Source organism: Macaca fascicularis, chromosome 9 (assembly GCF_037993035.2).
Source record: "Macaca fascicularis isolate 582-1 chromosome 9, T2T-MFA8v1.1".
Classification (NCBI taxonomy): domain Eukaryota; kingdom Metazoa; phylum Chordata; class Mammalia; order Primates; family Cercopithecidae; genus Macaca; species Macaca fascicularis.
In genome coordinates, this window is record NC_088383.1 from 22,712,988 (window position 1) to 22,734,773 (window position 21,786).

The 21,786-nt window shown below is 34.9% G+C and overlaps 1 protein-coding gene across 5 annotated transcripts in view; it reads right to left on the reverse strand.

The window, feature by feature from the left end:
- Nucleotides 1-21,786, reverse strand: part of DNAJC1 (DnaJ heat shock protein family (Hsp40) member C1) — a 239,673-nt gene that overhangs the window by 141,548 nt on the left and 76,339 nt on the right. For all 5 annotated transcript variants that reach the window (XM_074001181.1, XM_005564782.5, XM_074001182.1 and 2 more), the window contains 3 exons: nt 15,306-15,471; nt 14,336-14,433; nt 13,276-13,369 (listed from right to left, as the gene is read on the reverse strand). In XM_074001181.1, coding sequence (XP_073857282.1) covers nt 13,276-13,369; nt 14,336-14,433; nt 15,306-15,471 — 358 coding nt within the window. The remainder of the gene's footprint in view (nt 1-13,275; nt 13,370-14,335; nt 14,434-15,305; nt 15,472-21,786) is intronic.

Genomic DNA, 21,786 nt, shown 5'->3' on the forward strand with positions numbered 1-21,786 from the left:
CCTAATAAGGCAAGAAATGAAGGGCCCTGATGACGAACTGAGGTGAAATAAGAAAAAGAAGGGTATCAAGAGTAACTCTAGGGTAACATTCCTAGACTATAAGATTCCTAGAGCAGATAAATCATAGACCCATCTGAGAGAGCTTTATTTCTGCAGGAAAAAAAGGAACAAAATCTTTGACACTACTTTGACTCAGATGTAAATACATAAATACTTAAACCCTAGAAACTCTTTTCATCTATGACTGTGGCCAAATTAAAGCTTTCTCCTGGGGGTCTGTGTCTCTTGGGGTTCTATCAGAACTCCCCCACCTAATAAAAATTAGGTATTCCTAAAATAATTGACTCAATACAATACAGATATATTATTAATATAGTAAAAGATCTCTTAATTCTTTTCATCCCCACTTTTACGTTCCTACTTCATTTCTATGAGGATTCACACAAGCCCTAGGCCAGGTAAACAATGGTACGATTGGAAGAGCACAGATGGCCATCACCCAACTTACTCATTCTCCCATGCCTATATACAGTTTAAGTTTCAACGGGGTTTTGGGTTAAGTTTTTATAGCCCCTTAACATTCCCCACCCCCCGTAAAAAAAGTCAGCCCTAAAGAAGTATTATTTTATATTAAGCCATATGAGTCATTTATACCTTGGTGCGAATGAATGAGCTTATTAGCGTCTTTCCACAGAGTAAGTTTTAATAGTAGGGAAGAAGAAAAGGTCAGGAAGGCATTGGCTCCTTGAGGGGAGTAGGAAATGTGGCACATGCAAGAAAAGAAGGGCACGGATTAGTTATTTATGAGAGGTAAAAGAAAGTAGGCTGAAATCAATCATCATAGTATAGCACAGTGAAATATGGTGATTAAGAGGACAGATTTGGAGCCAGACTATCTGAATTAAGATCTCAGCTCTGCCATCTTACTAGCTATGTGACATTCAGCAAATTTTTTAACTTCTCTGTACGTCCATTTTCTCATCCATACAATGGCGATAATAAAAGTACCTAACTTATATGACTGTTATGAAGATTAAATATGTTAATACCTGGGAAACAGAATGACATCTTCCACATAATTAGGCCTTATATGTATGTTAGCTATTCTTCTTCTTCTTCTTCTTATTTTTTTTTGAGACGGAGTTTCGCTCTCGTTGCCCAGGCTGGAGTGCAATGGCACGATCTCAGCTCACCGCAACCTCCGCCTCCCGGGTTCAAGAGATTCTCCTGCCTCAGCCTCTCGAGTAGCTGGGATTACAGGCATGTGCCACCACACCTGGCTAATTTTGTATTTTTAGTAGAGAGATGGAGTTTCTCCACGTTGGTCAGGCTGGTCTCAAACTCCCGACCTCAGGTGATCCACCCGCCTCGGTCTCCCAAAGTGCTGGGATTACAGGTGTGAGCCACTGTGCCAGGCCTTTTCCTAACTACTTCTACCAATTTGACAAGGATCTTGTTTTCCAACACAAAGGATGAGTTTTGTGCTTCATACTTCACCAAAATTCCCCTGCCAAATCCTGTATCTTCTTGCTTATGTGACCTTTTTAATTGCATCCTTTTTACTTCATTTTGCTGCGTAATAGCAAACTCTTCCTAGTAGTACTGCCAAATTTGAACATTTCTCTGTTAATGTTTCTTCCTGCTATGGCACATAATCCCACTAAAACTTCCTCTTTGAAATACACGTTTAATCCAAATCCACACCTATCTAAGGACTGCAATCCACCCAATCATCCTAACCTACTCTACTTAATCTGAGAGTTTCAATACATTCCGTAGTTTCATTCACTGCTTTTATCTTCCTTTTGCTCTATTTCTAAGCATTTATTCAAACACTCCTCATGTTTTCTCTTTTTTTCCATATTGTACCTACGCTTTGAAATCAAATTACAATATACCCACTCCAGGAAACATTATTTCCTTAACATTCTATGAACTCAAGCAATTCTACTTTACTGTACAACTTTACATTGTTTCAACCATCCTTGTGTACAGTTTGGGGTATTGCACTTTAAGATACACTGGCAAATAGACTTTAAAAGGAAAGTGATTAAACAGGGAGGCAGCTTGAAACTCTGTTTTTATAAGGGATTAGAGATAAGAAGATTGGGGATAACTTCCTAACTACCATAGAATATCTCAAGGTTTATTATAGGAAAGAATGGTATAAACTACTATATACGATTCCAGAGATGAAAGTTTTGATTTTGGATAAATACAAGGAAGAAGCTGAGCGTGGTGGCTCACACCTGCAATCCTAGCACTTTGGGAAGCTGAGGTGGGCAGATCACTTGAGGGTAGGAGTTCAAGACTAGCCTGACCAACATGGTGAAGCCCCATTTGTACTAAAAATACAAAAAAGTAGCCAGGTGTGGTGGCAGGCACCTATAATCCCAGCTACTCAGGAGCCTAAGGAAAGAGAATAGCTTGAACCTGGGAGGCGGAGGTTGCAGTGAGCCAAGATCATACCACTGCACTCCAGTCTGGGTCACAGAGTGAGACTCTGTCTCCAAAAAAAAATAAATAAAAATAAAAATAATATACATATATATAAGCATTTCCTAATAATTAACTGAAAATGAAACAGACTGATTTTGGAGGTAGTATTCAAGAAGAAACCAGGTGGCTATTCTTTAAGGTATGTTCTAAGGTATGGCTATTCTTTAAGGTATGCTTTTGAATTCAAGCATTCAAAAGAGGATGAATAGAAAAAATTGTTTTCAACCTTTTTTCCCTCCCATTTTTCACAGGGGGGGGTGAATTCAAGTGAATAAAATTATAGTAAAATTGCTTAATGAAAAAAATAAGCACAAAAACTTACTTGGGTCCAGAGTAAACTCTAGTTTACCTACACAGAAAGTTAGATTTCCTGGGGATATAAACTTCTAATCCATCCTTATAGCTCCAGTATACTGCCTGGCACTTACAGAAGCTTAATAAACATTTAATGAATAATTAAATGCTTACTTTAATTGATTAGGCCTCTGAACTGCCTGACCCATAATACTGTATTAAAATTATGTAGTTTACATTTTTCCAAACAGAAAGAACTCCTATTCTCAAGGAGTTTATAATCCTTATGAATGGAACCATAAGCAAAAGATTTTATTCTAGAAGCAACTGTATTAGTATTTAAATTTCTTTTTTTTTTTTTTTCTCCCCGAGAGAGTCTCGCTGTGTCGCCCAGGCTGGAGTGCAGTGACATGATCTCGGCTCACTGCAATTTCCATCTCCCGGGTTTAAGCAATTCTCCCTGCCTCAGCCTCTTGAGTAGCTGGGATAATAGGCGCCCACCACCACACCCGGCTAATTTTTGTATTTTTTAGTAGAGACGGGGTTTTTGCCATGTTGGCCAGGCTGGTCTTGAACTCCTGACCTCAGGTGATCCACCCACTTCAGCCTCCCAAAGTGCTGGGATTACAGGCGTGAGCCACCGCCCTTGGCCAGTACTTAAAATTTCCTGAAGAGTTCAAAACCTGCCTGCATAGACATCAAACAGGGGACAGGTTTTACATTTAAACGATGGCTAACTTAAAGAATGTATGAGTGTTCTTTGTATGTAATTATAGAGCACAGGCTCCTGCACAAGAAGACATTAAACAGGGATATTTATGCTTATTTATTGAACCACTATTATATGTGTTGTACATTATTAGGATATATGGGGATTATATAAGACATAACAGTTTCCCTTAAGGAATATGTAAAAATAACTATAAATATTAACCAAAATATGGAATATAGAATATAAGCTCCATGAGAACAGGAATTGTTGTCTTTCTCTCCCCACCCCTGCCCCAAGGGCCTAAAAGAGTACCTGGCACGAAGTAAATAATGCAATCAATCAATAAAGTTTGTTGAAAGAATTACTGGCAAAGAAAGTGGTGCTCACTCAACATTCTGTTTTCCCACATTTCCTTGTTCTTTCAAGATTAGGTGGGGTCAGAGGACTAGTTCTGGATAGACTGTGGATGGAAATATCATGTGTCATTTCCAAACAGAAAAGCTCATGCAAATCCTCCAGCTCTCTACTCTTGTCATAATGAGCAAGGAGGCCACATGTTCCAGATAGATAGAGCTAGAAGATGGTAAAGACATCATTGCTCTGAGCTCCTGAATGGTTAGGTAGAGCAGAATGCCCACTTTCCTATCAACCAGACAGACATGAGGCATATGCCGGAAACAGACTAAGGTCTATCAGTCTACTGTGATTAATACAAATAGTAAATGCTACACAGTTAGTATGGAGAACATACAATGAGAATTTTTCAGTTGGCCTGATGAAGGAAGGTTTTGTAATGATGATAATTAGTTTAAGCCCTGAAGATACAGTATTTCCAAGATTAGTAAGCTGTGAGATGGAGAATATCCTTACATTAAACCTTTTTTTTTTTTTTTTTTTAGCTTTTGAGATGGAGTCTTGCTCTGTCACCCAGGCTGGAGCAGAGTGGCAATATTTTGGCTCACTGCAACCTCCACCTTCTGGGTTCAAGCGATTCTCCTGCCTCAGCTTCCCAAGTAGCTGGGACTACAGGCGCCTGCCACTACACCCGACTAATATTTATATTTTTAGTAGAGACAGGGTTTCACAATGCTGTCCAGGCTGGTCTCGAACTCTTGATATCTGGTGATTCGCCCGCCTCGGCCTCCCAAAGTGCTGGTGTGAGCCACCGCGCCCGGCCATCCTTTAACATTCTTGACATAGTTCATTAAGTGATAAGAGAATACGCTAAGCTGGCACTGTTGGTAATGTTTTGGTTTACTTTTATCTCTCCATATAAACGTCAACATATTAAGCAATCCAAAGAAAAACTTAAGAAACAAGGGCATTAAACTAAGAGAAAACGAAACACTGCATGTTCTCACTCATAAGTGGGAGCTGAACAATGAGAATACATGGACACAAGAAGGGGAATAACACACACCGGGGCCTGTGGTGGAGCGGGAAGAGGGAGAGCTTCAGGATAAATAGCTAATAGTGCATATGGGACTTAATACCTAGGTGATGGGTATTAAGCAAACCACCATGGCACATGTTTCCTTATGTAAACAAACCTGTAAATTCTGCACATGTACCCCGGAACAGAAAGGAAGGGGAAGGGGAAGGGGAAGGGGAAGGGAAAGGGAAAGGGAAAGTGAAAGGAAAAGGAAAAAGGAAAAAGGAAAAGAAAAGGAAAGGAAAAGGGAGAGAAAGAGAGAGAAAAAGAGAAAGTGAGAGATAAAGAGACAAAGAAAGAGAGAAAGAGGGGAAGAGAGAGAGAGAGAGGAAGAAAGAGAGAAAAAGAGAGAGAGAGAGAGAGAGAGAGAGGAAGGAAGGCAGGAAGGCAGGAAGGTAGGAAGGCGGGCAGGTGGGCAGGCATTGATTTACAGTGGTAGGAGCAGGGAAATACCTGTCCTGATGGGAATAAGGAATATGGAAGTTATGAGGAAGGATACCTAGAAACAATATAGAGGATGCTCTATTTCTTTTTCATTTTGATAGCCCAAATCTTTTGTTTGAAGCTTAGAAATAACCTTCAATATAGGAAAACACCGTAAGTACATTTCTGAAAATCTGCCCACAAAATCAAATGCTCTATATTGTTTTGTTCTCCCACTGGCTTATACTATAATCTCAGAATTACATATAATATGGCTTGGTGGCTCAAGCCTGTAATCCCAGCACTTTGGGAGGCCGAGACGGGCGGATCACGAGGTCAGGAGATCGAGACCATCCTGGCTAACACAATGAAACCCCGTCTCCACTAAAAATACAAAAAAATTAGCCGGGCGTGCGGCGCCTGTAGTCCCAGCTACTCCGGAGGCTGAGGCAGGAGAATGGCGGGAACCCGGGAGGCGAAGCTTGCAGTGAGCCGAGATCGCGCCACTGCACTCCAGCCTGGGCGACAGAGTGAGACTCCGCCTCAAAAAAAAAAAAAAAAAAAAAAGCAATAAAACTATAATGAAAAATATAGAAAAACTTTAAAATTTTATATTTTGATGAATCAAAATTTCTGTACAGAATTATAATAAGACTAAATCCACAAAAAGTAATAAAAACAAAACAGAAAACCAGAAGCTACTGTCTTCCTCTGACCTGAGACAGTAATATTCAAGGAGATGCAAAGCCTAAAAACTATTTTTTCCATTTGTTCCAAGAGATAGAAGAGACTGTAGAAGCCATTTATTCAGCCCTAACTCAATGTAAGAATCCTTCTACAACTTATGTCATACAGATGTTCCCAACTTGACTTAACGATGGTTTAACAGAACAATTTTTCCATTTTATGATGGTGAGATAGTGACATGCATTCAGTAGAAACCATACTTCCAGGGCCCATACAATCATTCTGTTTGTATTTTCTTTCAGTACAGTATTCAGTAAATTACATGGGACACTCAGCACTTTTTAAAAATAAAATAGGCTTTGTTTTAGATTATTTTATGCAACTGTAGGCCAAATGTAAGTGTTCTGAGCATGTTTAAGGTAGGCTAGGCTAAGCTATGAGGTTCAGGAGGTTAGGTATATTTAATGTATTTGCAACTTATGGTATTTTCTCCTTATGATGGGCTTATCAGGATGCAATCGGTAAGTTGAGGAAAATTTGTAATTATAATCAGCCTGAACATTCTGACAGGGAGTTTAAGATTAGACAGCTTATACTATAAAGTTCTAGTTATCTACCTGGGGAGAAATTTATTCTTTTTTAGTTTTTATATTTCTTACATATTTTTTTCTTATATTTTAATATTTATTTTCAGCTGTTTTAAGTTTCATTTCTACCATTAACTAGTTGTGTCACTTTGGGGAAACTGTTTCACCAATCTGAGTCTTAAGTATTTCCATCTATAAAATATGGAATTGATGAGACTATATGTTGCTAACATCCTACCTAACATTTTATGGCTTTTTATCTTTTCTACATCTAGCAATAACCTACAAAACTCTATAGTCTGTCTTTGGATCTCTGAGTACTTGCGTAAGATGCAAGGATTTACTTTCAGAGGGTGGAAGTAAGGAATCTCTGTCTTATGTTGTAAGGTCGTTCCAGTTTTCCTGTATCCCTCTGTCCTGCAGCGGTGGAGTTTCAGCTTATAAAAATTCAGATGAACTCTTCCATCTCTTTTCATTTGTTTATGTATTTCCTGTGTCAGGTTTGTGTGTGTGTGTGTGTGTCTGAAAAGTTTTAAAAAGTTTTAGAGTATTAAAAGCAAGCTGCCTCATCCCTTGGAAAATCTGTTGAACTCTAAGTAGAAGGGCAGGCGACTCAGCTTGAAACAAATGCCTCATAGCCTTTTAGAAGCTTTTTTTCCTGCTAATTAGCTGTGAATGTTTTGTTTGTTTGGTTTCTGACAGAGTCCCAGCAAGCAGAAGCAAAGGAGCTAGAAAGGAAGGGCCCTAATTGTCAGGGAGGGTGACCTCCAGGCTTGTCCACAGTTGTAGTCTACACGGGAAAAGCAGCTTCTTGGGAGAGAGGATGCTTCCATTTACAGATAGTTTTATAAAGTATAGTACTCCTTTACTCTCAGGCAACCTTTTTTTTTTTTTTTTTTTTTGGTAAAAGCCAGAGCTGTACAGAGAAGATTCCTCTATTTTCTCAGCCACTGCTCCTAGGCAACCTATACATCCTGATGGGGGTGGGGATATGCATGCTGGAAACTTCCTATGACAATTTTTACTTGAATGGTGTTCTTGTTAGATCTGCTTGGTAATGAGAAAAGATAGGACTGGGACTTAAAAAGGTGACAAATTTACAAGTTTAGGCAATGCACAACCAAATGAGTTTTGTATTTTATAAATTATGCTACCGAGAAATGTAATATATAGGTCAGAGAGAAACTTGAATGGTGAATTCCTAGAAAAATCAAACAAATTCTCAAGCAAATTAAGTTCTGACTGCTGAAGACCTGTTTGATCTCAGGAAATACAGGGAACTGTGTCTATGATTTAGACTGGTAATCACTTGGGATATGTGGCACTTCCTGATTTTATGAGAGAAACTGATGGTCTGAGCAATCTAAATTATTATGGGCAAAAATACATAATGTTCTGATACAGTTGCAAAAATAAACTAAGTTATAACGGCTAAATTGAAAATATGCACAGAGCACTGATTATATGTCATCAGCTACTTGCTATTTTCCACGTTACACAACATATGATCAATTTAAAAATACCCAAGACGGGCATTTTGGAGGTTAGAAAAACTTCCTGGGGTTACAAGCCGAATACAACCAACAAAGAAGACTGGTTTTTGTCAGATTCCAAGAGAATGTGTACTTCCTTCAAACCCACTGTAAGAGCAGAAACAGATTGGTAAGATGTCAAAGTGTCACAGGAGCTATACTTTAAATGTTATAATTAAATTCTTGCCTCAAAGAATTTAAGCCCTCTGTTGATATAGTCCAAGTTCCTTGTTATATACTAATTCATACCCATGTCTTCTGGGGATCACTCTACTTGCTTTGTTAGCTATCTCAACACACTTCCTCAAGCGCCCCCTGCTTCCATGTATGTAGTCATGCATTTTACTCCTCTCCAGTGTTCTCTCATCTCTCTAAACATACACACCAGCCTTCCATTCACTCATCAATTTACAAACACTGTATTCTTTTCCTTTAATTTCTCAGTTGACTTTTACCTTTTCTGCCTATATAGATTAGATGGGGCATACATTTGACTAAATATGGTAACATCTATACATCTTGTCCTTGAATACTGACCTACTTGGGAAATGTTTAACATTAATTTAATATTATCAAATATTTAACATCCACTAAGTAGAATAGCTTTTCACTCTTTGGCTTTGTTCTTCTATCAATTCTTATAATTTTCCCAATATCCTTCTCAGAGCAAAGGAAAGGAACAAAATCCAGTGCTCTGGAGGTTATAAGGACCTTCTCAAAAAGCAAGGGGAACTATCAAAGAGATACTTTTACCTCTATCTTGCCCAATCACAGAACCACTTCATATATTTTCTGCTGGTTTCACAGTCCTTATGTACTTTATTTCTACCATTCCTAACAATGTACACATATCTTTCACAGATGTGTGTGTAATCAAAGAAATACTTTGCTGTCTTATCAATTAACTTTATTCTGTCTAAATATTCTTTTTAGACTTGTCATATCAGACTTACCTGTTATAATATAAATTCCTAAATAGATATAGTCAGAATCTACAGACCTGGAATACAATCTGAGAACCTAGTAATGGGCTACATGATAGCCTCTTTTAAAAAAGGCTCTTGTAAAATGTTTTCCTCAGGATGCTTTTAGCCTTAACACAGTATGATTTTATGGGAAGTACTGCATCTACAAAATTATCTTTGTATACCACCTAGTATACAAAGTGGGCACTTAACTGTTAAGTGTCTATTCATCTTTCAACACTCAGTTCAAGTGGTTCCTCTTTTTAGTTTTTCTTGGTCATCCCAAATAGAGACAACCTTACTTCTTCGAATATCTATAGAAGTCACTGTTCATATTAAACATGTGAAGCATATATACCGTATTGTAGAATGGTTATTTAAACTCATGTGTTATATCTGCTACCTGACATTAAGGTCCTAGCGAAGGCATATTTATCTCTGTAGTCCCTAGTAGTGCCATGTTCTGATACACATTTAGTATCTGTTTATTGAACTGGCTGAATCGTCTTTCTAAACATCTGACCAAAAGACGCCTTACACATCAAATGTGGAAATAATTATTTGCATTTGTAATTTTGTTTGGGAGGAAATAGAAAATAATTTAGGTATACTAAGCAGGCAACAAGAGTTTTCTTAAGGCTCTTAGATGCTAAGTAATAAAAGCAAACCTGGGAACACAAGTGAGCCAGAAATGCCACTTTTCCCAATCCTACCAAACGACCTTATGTATGTGAAGTGCAGCAAAGGAATGGGTATTTAGAGGATGAATGGGAAGGAAAGAAATTAGACTGAAGAACTGTTGCTATGACAAGATTTGGGTACAGATTCTGTCAGTGTAAAGGTCACTTGCTGGAAGCCTCTGAATCTCCCACTTTTAGCTTGGACCCTGCTTCTTAACCAACAGCTATATACAGACATCAAATATTTGCAGCTCAGTTTTAATTAACTTTTCATAAAATGCAGGGAATTTACACCAAAAGTAAAACTCTCTTAACTTAAATGTGCTTAACTAATTTACTGTATACTTACAAGAGCTGCTTGTGTTAACTCTTAAACCTCCTTGTTATTCTAATTACATGATTCAATTAATTACTATGTAAAAAAGGATGAGATATGAGTAAGGAGTAAGAACTGTTTCTCTGAAAAACCAAATTGAATGCTTTGGCAAGCTCAAAATAAGAGTTGTTAAAAATGCTGTTTTAATGTCCCACCTAGGGTACCCCCAACCTCCCCCAAAAAAGACTAGCATGGAGGTGCGTGCCTATAGTCCCAGCTACTTGGACAGCTGAGGTGGGGGGATCACTTGAGCCCAGGAGTATGAGGCCAGCTGAGCAACATAGCAAGCTCCTGTCTCTAGAAAATAAAAATCTTAAATTAAATTAAAATGATGTTAACTAGATGTAAGAAAGCCAATTATGAAAGACTTGGAGGAAATCACATATATCTACAAAGATTATACAATTACATTGTTTCACAAGACTCTAGTTTGACTCTTCTTTAAAGAAAGCAAGATTATCTGCATAGTTTACGCCAGGAAGAGTACAAGAAACTTCAATCAGTGGACTCTTATTTAAAAATAAAACAATGGCCGGGCACCGTGGTTCACGCCTGTAATCCCAGCACTTTGGGAGGCCGAGGCGGGCAGATCATGTGGTCAGGAGATCGAGACCATCCTGGCTAACATGGTGAAACTCGATCTCTACTAAAAATACAAAAAATTAGCCGGGCATGGTGGCGGGCACCTGTAGTCTCAACTTCTCAGGAGGCTGAGGCAGGAGAATTGCTTGAACCTGGGAGGCAGAGGTTGCAATGAGTTGAGATCGCACCACCGCACTCCAGCCTGGGTGACAGAGTGAGGCTCTGTCTCAAAAAAAAATAAAATAAAAATGAAAAACAATGGTTCTATATCACAAAAGTGGTGCATAAAGTACACATTTTAAAACTTTAAGGTTGTACCTATCATTTTTTATTCTTAGAGTCTTAAGAGCATTCTTTTTTGATCACTGTTCCAATTACCAATCCAGATAACTTCAGGTGAAAAAGACTCATACTAAATTTCATAAATATCTTATTTAAGAAGATCTCAGGTTAATACAAAGGTCATAGCATACTATAAACAAAAAGCAGACAAAAATCTAATCCTGAGAGCAATTGATCAGTATTGTTTTGCTAATGTATTTCATAAGCAATGTTTATCAATCTAAAGTACATTCACTATTATAATATGTATTTGAAAGAGTCTACTGCATGACATTATTTTGTTAGTGACCACTAGAAACACTAACCTAAGGTCCCCAATGCAGAATAAAAATATCAAATATTTGCTTTAAAAAGGAAAATCATTTTACTTTTCTTCTTGAAATCCATTTATCAAGAAGAAATAATTAGAATAAAATTTAAAAATTAGATGTAAAAGGTCTTGAAACCCTAATGCCTCGCATCTCAAAACTGAAAGGCAGCAGGTACCATCAAGTAAGTAAAAACTTTAAAATTTAAACCGATCAGTTAAAAAAAGCAGAGTTTCTAAAGAAACTAAAAAGTTTCTGTAAAATTCCTCATTTTTGTATATTTTCTACAAATTTGTGATGAGGCAAAACCATCAATCTGTTACATGAATTAACAGCTATCACAGGCAAGTATTTTAAAGTAAATTATAAATCTAAGCCATAATAACATGTTGGTTCTAGTCTGGTAAATTACTCTAGATGCTAAACAAGAAATATGTTAATTTTACCAAATAAACTTTATCTCAAATTAGATTAAAATTACAAAGAAGTTTTTAATATTGACATGTTATGTAACATTCTATTTATACTGCCTCATGAATATACTTTTAAACTCATCTATATTCTGGTTTGCCTGTTGCACAGATTCTAAAGTTGGCAAAAAATAATCAGACTTAAAAAAATAAGAAAATCTGCCCTAAAATTATTTTTCTGTCTCATTTTCTCGTAAACATACCAGTGTGATAAAGACTTTCCCTCTCAGTAAGTCTTACAGACAGCATACAAGCATTGCAGAGTATTTTTTCAAGCAAACAATATAACACACTAAACAACTTAAAAACAAACCTTTCAAATTACCAAAATACTGTAAATTTTCTCTATTAACTGTAAACAAAATGTAAGATTCTATAAGCAATAACTATTAAGATGAACTGATGGAAAAACTGGTAATTTCTCAAAGGACAGAAGTACACTAGTATTTTGGTTCATTTCTCCTTTAAATATAAAATTTTCATTATGAGAAAAATAAAGGAAAATGCAGAAGTTGTAGTCAGCTTCCTTAAACAATCAGGAAAAATAGCTCTACTATGTAACTACAAAGTGGGTAGAACTGAATAGAATATTATCTGGTCCTCTAGATTATAAACACTTATTTTCTAAAATAAAACATTTCTCTCCAAAAATTACAATCTCAACCTCAGAATCTGTAAACCAAAAAGTGTTTTATTGACTTTCAAATATTTACGTGTTGGGGATTTTCTAACCTGATGCAATAATCAAAATTAACAAAGCAATAATTTAATAAAATATGCTTTGATATACTAAATTAAAAAAAAAGAAACTGACATAAATATGATATATATACACATTTTATTATTTAATCAAGACTAAATAGAAACAGAAACTGATTACCTGTATAAGACAAAATGTCCTCACTCTTCTTAAATTTGCAAATAAAATGGAAAGCAATATATATTTTGGCATAATTATACAGATGTTCATGTAAAGGTTGGTTTTTCTTTTTTTTTTAACACTCTGTACTTAAATGCTATTAAAATAATGAGTGGCAAGCTACTTGAATGCTGTTCCTTTTTACTGGTTATGCTTTTAATGATAACAGTAGATTAAATTTTTATTGCTTTTATCTCTGTACTAAAGATAGTATTTTTTTTTTTCTTTTTCTAGCATCTTGGGACTCTAAGGCAATCTAAAACCATTATAAAAGATAATTACAGAAACAGATATCTAAATAATCTTAGAATTGTCTAAATTAGGTTTAACTTACAAAAATCCTACTCAATCAACATTATACAGCATCCACTGCATATTGGCATTCAGAAAGCCAACATGGGCATAAATTATTTCATGAATGATTAAAAATAAAGGATCTAATGTTATATAAAAGAGGTACATTTTACCTGGATTAGGTGAGGTAATGCTTTTAGTGTAAGGCAAAACCAAATCCCCAGTTTGCATGGAAGCAAATCATGCCACTGTGGTTTCATCAGCAATCTAAAGGGAGGGAAAAAAAGAACACCATACAACAAATGAGGAATATACAGAGAAAGCTGGGAGACAAAATATTTTTATAAAGATCATGAACTCTTTTTTGAATGACTACTTCAACAACAACAAAAAAAATGAAGAAATTATTCATTGAAATATTTATAACTGACTTACGCTATCATGAAATATAGTAGTCACAACAAATGCAATATATATAGCATGTAAGAGAAACCAGGCTAAGATTTTGGGGAAGGAGGTTCCTAATCAAGTTACAAAGATAAACAAAAGCCCTCTTTCTAACCTGGGCTTTTCATCACTTTTGTACAATGAATTATTAAGCCTTATGATTACTTCAGCTATAAAAAAACTAACCATCATCAGAGTGTTCCCATGTGCTGACAACCAGATATGAAGACTGTAGCATAAACAAACCAATACATAAAAATTAATGTCATTTGCAGTTCACTGAAGCATTACTCACTGATGTCATCAGAATAGAAGACAGGCAGAATAGTCTCTGATCTCCATCCCTCATTGATCCCAGTTCATGCCCTGCTGTGTGAACTATTTAAACCCTTTATTCCTTTCTATGAATCAATAGAAGAAATGGTGGCATCTTTTTGAGTGTACTGCATATCACCGCCTCTCTACATACGGTTACTCCTGAGCTAAGTGATAGGTCCGTCTAATAGTACTTTGTTTCTAAAGTTCAGTATAAAAATTTCAAACTAGAAGAATTTGAGGGATTATTTAAATATATATTAACATTTCATATAGGGGAAAAAAACTGGAAGAAATTTTGCTTAAGATTAGAATTTGTCTCATAAACAATGGCACCTTATTAGTCTTTTATAAGACTACCACAGATATAAATGAGAGCACATGTAAATAGACATACATATGAAGTTGAATCATATTAAAGATGTATTTTAAAACAGCTTCAAATTATGAAGTATTTTTATATACTCTCACCTTTCATTTTTTTCTGAAGCACCAAGTTTGGATACATCCACACTCTTGCTGCCAGTCTTTTTTTTCTTTTCTCTCTTTTTTCTACTTAGCAGTTCATCCTTAATGTGGAAAGAATTATGGTTACAGGTTATCATTAACATGTACACTTCAAATGTTATCTAGGCTCTTCTGTGAAGGGTAAACATTATAGAGGAACATTTATGCAAATGTATGTAGGGTCCAACATGATTAAGTAAAATCATCAATCTTTCACAATAACTGTTGCCATGGTATCCAGGCCTTAAACACACATGAAGTTCAGCACTGTCAGTCATGTGCATCTCCATAGCAATCAAAGTTTTCTAAGAAGAGAAAGCATTCAACTCACTTTTTCTCATTCATCCAACTTTAATAATGTCACTTCAAAAGGAATAAGTAAACAGATGCTAATTCATGAATACTGATAAATATGTTTGATTATCTTTGACACATAAATAAAAACTCACAGAAGAATAAACTATAGAGTAGCATATTAAACCAAGAAAAGTGTAATAATTTTTTAACCAATTGATCTTTGAAGTTAGAATATTATATTCATTTCCAATTTGATTTACTTAAAACATTTTAAAAGTAAACATTCATTATATAAAGGCCTATGACACAAAAAAATCTAAAGTCAGTCTTACATAAAAAAATTTCTATTTGGAAGGTGATAATTAAAACATGGTTCTACCTTCTAATTCCCAGCTACGTATGTGGGCTTTCACAAAGTTTTATAATAAACTTAAGTGCCACATTTTTTAAAAGAAGAATATTTTCTTATTTCATGGGTTCTTCTTGACTTAGAAATATGTCAAACATTGAGTATAAAACTATTAGAATAAGAAGTATACACAGAGAAATAGAAATTTTCATCAGTTGAAAAATAAATGTCTGAAATTCCATATAAAATTAAGGAGGCTAGTTCATTTGATTTATTACTAATACTTACCAGTTGTTTTTCCAGGTAGATTGACCAAACTACAGCATAATGACCCACTGTGAGAATAATGAATAAGAGTAATGCCAGCTCAGCATTGCTCATTTTTCTCACCCGCCTGTAGTAGAATACAGGCTGTCGCCAATCTGGAAGTCCATTGATCAGAATATCATCATACCTACAGTACAAATATAACAGTTTTTCATGGGGAGTTTAAAATAAAAACAAAAAAATTATTTGTGCCTATATTACAAAGAGGAAAAAGAAAATAATTTATCCAAAATAGATAATGTTTACATACATTCCCAGCATTATAATGTTTAGTAAATTCAAAGCACTGTAGATAGCTCTAGTCACTGACACCCTTCAAAAAAGTGCCCAGTAATACACTGTGGATACTAGATCTCATATTTTTGCAGCACCCAAAGTTGTGACTCCTGGAGTGACATCTAAACTAAACGAGCTACATGTAGTCTACCTGTCTACTAGTCTATAGTAAAGACTCCACCGTTGAAGTCAGCAACAAAAAGAAGGATCTCAACAGGAGAAAGATCAAGATAAGAGCTATTTGTTACCATGAATTACATATTAATTGAATCAAATTCTGAATAAATTTTCTAGTCAGTGCTTTTATTTCTACCCCTATACTATGGTGGCTCAATGTTGAAATATTTATACACATGATTTTATCAAAGCTTTTAAATGAGATAAAAGCCTATAAAATTGAGTACCTTTTAATTTCGTATTGCTATATTCCTTTAGAAAATAAAAAACTCCCAAATTAGACAGAGATGTGGAAACAACCAGTGTTTACGTTGGATTTCTCAACTGTTTATTTGTAAACATTTAAGTGGCAATTTCCTCATTTTTGGCTTTTGCTGGAAGAGAAGAACATTAAGAGTAAAAGCTTTCCTAGTCCTTTAAAAAGCTGATGCATTTCAAATCAGCTTTCTTGGTACTATCAGAATAAAAAAGTTACTTTAAAATAAATTTTCAACTGAATTTAAATTTACTTGTCAGACAACTATTGAACAAATATCTTTGAGGTTAAAAATAAGGAGTAACATTTATGATTGTAAAACTCAAAATGGTCACACACAAACACTGTGTTCAACACACACAACCTGTTAATCTTAATTGAACACAACTCATTAAATATTCTAATCACACTATTTCCAGAATTAAATCTTCACTGAAAGGCCTAATTTGGTGCAACACATTGACCAAAATATTTTAATTAAAAATATTCTGAGTTAGTTGCAGGCCTAATTACAGGAATAGAAATAGGGCCTATATTGTCAGGCAGGTCAGTAGAACTCAGTAGTAGGTTTTTCTCAAGTAAATTGACCGATCTAGGAATAATAGCGCAGCTGCTAAACTGCCAGTCTTGACATGTAAATCAATTTAAATGCAACAACTGCAGTAGCTACTTTGATAGTTATTAAATTGATACCTTGGAGATATGCTAAAAAAATAAAGCAGAGGATTTATTACAGGCAACTTCTTTTTTCAGTAGAAAAACATCAGATATAAATGCAAAATATATTTTATTAGCAAATCTAGAAAACCTTTTTGATCAACTTAGGTTATTAATAACAGTATCATCAAATTGGAATTACCAATTTTGAAAGGAAAGGTCATTAATTAGTACTAAACTCTTAAAAAGCAAATTTTGTAATATACAAGAGTCTACAAATTAATGTATGGTTTGGCAGTAGCTAGATCAGAAAAACCTGGTGTTATTCTTTTTCAATATTTATCGAAATACTTGAATATTAACATCAAGATATAATAATACGACTTCATAAGAAACTATCATTCATGTTATCAAAAATTTATGTTTAAATCAATCTTACAAAAACCGGCTCATTTTAAATGAGAAATGTATAGGTAAAAAGGTTTCAAGTGCTCTAACATAAGATTACAACATTCAAATGAAGTCCAATCAATCTTAAGTCCTGAATCTATTCTCAATCCATATTCTACTTCAGATTTCTTGAGGGGGAAAAAAGGTGAATATAAAAATCATTATTTTCAGCAAACCTCTCCCATGAAATAATTTCAGGAAAAAAAGTATAGTTATTGATAAAGAACATCTAAGAAAATGGAGACAATTCCTTAATAGCACTCTTAAGTATTAAATTTGCTTTGGATATAACTGAACTATAGCAGAAGAGAAAACAGCTGAACTCATAGCTAAGAATTTCTTATCAAATATTTTATCACCATCATAACTGAAAGTGCTATGTGTCTGTTAATAGCTACTATTTTCTACCCTACGTATAAATTGTATTTAGTGCACACATTCAAGATAGCAAAACCTCATGCACTGAACACATTAAACAGAACTAGATATTTACTAGGCTATGTCTGTCACTCTAAATAACAGTCTCTAAGGATTAAGCTTTGAATCAATGCTCTATTGATTTTACTATCAATGAATATTATGGCTCACATGACTGGCCATTTTAAGGAAAGATAGCTTCCATTATAGTTCACTTTTTAGAATATATGCTGTTAAAAGATAAATTACTGCTTTCCTGATGAAACATTGAAAATAAATTTCTTAAAGTACACACAGACACTATTTTCATAAGTTATTTAAGAAGAAATACTGTGTTGACACATAAAATTTAAAACATCACTTTATTAGGCTTTTCTGTATTTAAACATATAACACTGTTAAAATGCTCTGTATTTGGGATTTATACAAACTGTTCTCAACTATTTGTTAAAGTCAGATTAAGAATGTACAAATGTATGTGTTGTAAGATATAAAGAAACAGATCTCTACAATAAAAAATATCGCTAATGCTAAAGATCACAGGGAATTATAATGGAATTTTCTTGGAAATGAAAACATTAATCAATTCCACACATCCAACATATGGCCTAATGTGTGTTTATTTCATTTGATTTTCTTACAATATACATCATGAACATAAAATAATGGTTACATACTCATTAGTGAGTTTCATACTATAATCTGCAATTCATGAAACATATTTAGGCTAATCCAAACACTGGAAAACAAATTTAAAATTTTTTTCAAGTTACCAGCAGAAAAATGCATGGAAATTTAAAACGTTACTATTTTTTGAAATATCAAATAGTAAGTATGTAACTAAAATTAAAAATCTGTATATTATGAAAATGAATATTTAAATAATTCTAGCATGTGCCTAAATTATGAATTTTCTGTATTACAAAGCTGGAATTTTTAGTTTAAAACAATACTAACATAATTTCCATTTAGGTAACATTTTGAAACTTTGAATAAAAACTACTTGTACAAACATTATAAACAGAAAACATGTTTAAATTAATTGCTCTCATTCTTCTTTGAAAAAAAATATATATGCCAAAAATTGTGGTACACTGCACTTTATTTAGGAAAGGTGCTAAAATAAATTTCCTATTCTCAGACTAATGTTTATTTTGATTCGAACACACCTGTAATCACATTTACAATAACTAGTTAATGAATTTATAAAAGTTTAACATATTAAGGCTGAATAACTATACTTTGCATTTGTAAATAAAACGTTATTTAGTAAACTAAAAACACATTCAACTTATATAAATATAGTAACATGAAACAGACAAAAAATTTTAAAGTTTCACAACTGGGTTAGCAAAAGAAGACTGGTTAAAAATTCATAATACATTTTAAACAAAAGTAGCTATGTTAATATTACTAAAGCGCAATCTAGTATATAAATGTAATGGCTGGTACTCAGTACTTTACCTCCACTAACATTCAGGGCACTCATAAAAATTTGTTGGATCATAGCTGGGCTACTGTTTCCCAAAATAAGTTAGCTAAAGAGTTTAGAGAAGGCTGCTAAGCTAGGCTTTCTTACAATAACCACGAAAACCTGTTACAGGCATGCTTTAATAATGACAGTGATTGGGTCTCAGAAATGCATAATTAGGCAAACCGTTAGGCAAGTTCCTCATTGTGTGAACATCATGGTGTATTTACATTAACCTATGTGGTACAGTTTCTACACATGTAGGCTACATGGTAGCCTATTGCTTCTAGGTTACAAACCTGTATAGCATGTTGCTGTACTGAATACTGTAGGCAACTATAACACAATGGTAAGTATTTGTATATCTAAACTCAGAAAAGGTACAGTAAAAATACCATATTATAATCTTATGGGACAAGCATTGGGTTTTTTTGTTGCTGTGGTTGTTGTTTTAGAGATGAGGTCTCACTCTCTCGCCCAGGGTGGAGTACAATGGCACGATCATGGCTCACTGCAGCCTTGCAATCCTCCCATCTCAGCCTCCCAAGTAGCTCAAGCAATTCTCCCATCTCAGCCACCCAAGTAGTTGGGACTACAGGCATGCAACACCACACCCTGCTAATTTTTTAATTTTTTGTAGAGATAGGGTCTAGCTATGTTGCCAGGGCTGGTCTCAAACTCCTGGGCTCAAGCCATCCTCCCACCTCAGCCTCCCAAAGTGTTGGGATAACAGGTGTGAGCCACTGCGCTCGGCTAGCATTGTATATGTGGTCCCTCATTGAGTGAAATGTCATTATGCAGTACATGAGTGTGTTTTCAAGCTGTAGTCTATGTTCTTGGGGGAGAAAAAGGCTTAAACATTTATTCACAATTGCACTCCTAGGAATCTAACCAAGAGAAATGAAAACATATGTCCATCTGAAGTTTATGTGAATGTTCACAGAAGCCTTGTTCATCATAGCCCCAAACTGGAAACAACCCACATGTCCATCAACTAGTGAACAGATAAACATAAGTGGTATATCCATACGATGGAATACTGTTCAGCAATAGAAAAGAATGAACTACTGGTATATGCTACAATATGGATGAATCTCAAAAACCTTATGTTAATAGAAGCCACATACAAAAAAACTACATATTGCATGATTCCATTTATACGAAATGTCCAGAAAGGACAAATTTATAAATACACTAAATAGATCAGTAATTGCCTGGAGCTGCAGATCAGGGTGAAGAATTACTGCAAATGGGCTAAAGCTTTTTTGAAATGATGTAAATGTTCTAAAACTGGACTGTGGTGATGGTTTGCACAAGCCTGTAAATTTACTAAAAAGCATTTAACTGTACACTTAAAACAGGTGACTTTTACTGTATGCAAATTATACCCAAATAAGGACATTAAAAAAAATCAAACAAAGCTGACTTTTTCTTTTTCCTCTTTTTTTCTTTTGAGACAGGGTCTTGCTCTGCAGCCCAGGCTGAGCGCAGTGGCGCAATTAGAGCTCTCTGCAACTTCTGCCTCTGGGGTTCAAGCAATCCTCCCACCTCAGCCTCCTGAGTAGCTGGGACTACAGGCATGTGCCACCATGCCAGGCTAACTTTTGTATTTTTTGCAGAGACGAGGTTTCGTCATGTTGCCTAGGCTGGTTTCGAACTCCTGAGTTCAAGGGATCTGCCCTTCTCAGCCTCCCAAAGTGCTAAGATTACAGATGTGAGCCACTGTACCCAGTCAGCGTTTCCTTTTTTCTTTTTCTACAAAAAGTTATTTGGTTTGTTAATTTATCAATTTCACTGCTATTCTCTTTTCCAGCAAAATTCAAATAATGCATCTGATTTCAGAGAAAACACAATTATATAAAAGGGAAATAAATAGGAAACATGTCTGACAATTTCCCAAATTACCAATTCCTGGAAGGTTACACATTTGAAATTATTATTTAATGAATATTTATAGTAAATAATTGTGATACCAAAAAGTTTTTTTTTATATCAATATGTAGATAATCTTCTTTTGAAGGTAATGCTGACTGTGCTCTTCTTTTTTTTCCCTAAAGGAATTATAAACATTAAGTAATTGTCTGCAGAGATGTCTGTCTCCTATGTTTAAATACTCACAGGTCACCTGGCCTCAGGCACAAGCTTTAGAGAAGTGATTCTTAGCTTGATTAGTTAAGACTTTTGCCTCAAGGAAAACCAGCTACCAAAGAGTTACTTGTGCCTCAAGGGGTATAAATACTACAGCTGTTTGTGTAACTGTCACATTCATTTTTTTCTATCAACTCTCTAAAATAAATGAGAGAACTAATCCTAAAGAGATAATGTTATTTATTAACAGATGATTCCATGTTAATGAAGAAACAATTTATATATAAGAAGTGATTTGTTTTGAAAAGATAGAAATAATTTTGGTAACTGAAAGAAATTACAAAGTTTACTGACTTAAAATAACAACAAACAAAAAGAAAACACCTCAAGCCAAAGATATTAGAAGACTAAATAAAGCTACCTTTACAGACACATTCTTAAATGTGTGAAACAAAACTAGGGCTCACAGAGAAACTAACTACAAATATGCGCAGAATGACCAAAACTTCTTTCAACACACTTCTTGGACTCTTTCAACAGTATGGATTATCTCAAACCGGAGGAATGTCTGCTATGGTATCTGGACCAATGCCAGCCCTTGTTATAAAGCGAAGAACACTTTAAGAGAAGATCTTGAATCCTTGTGCTTT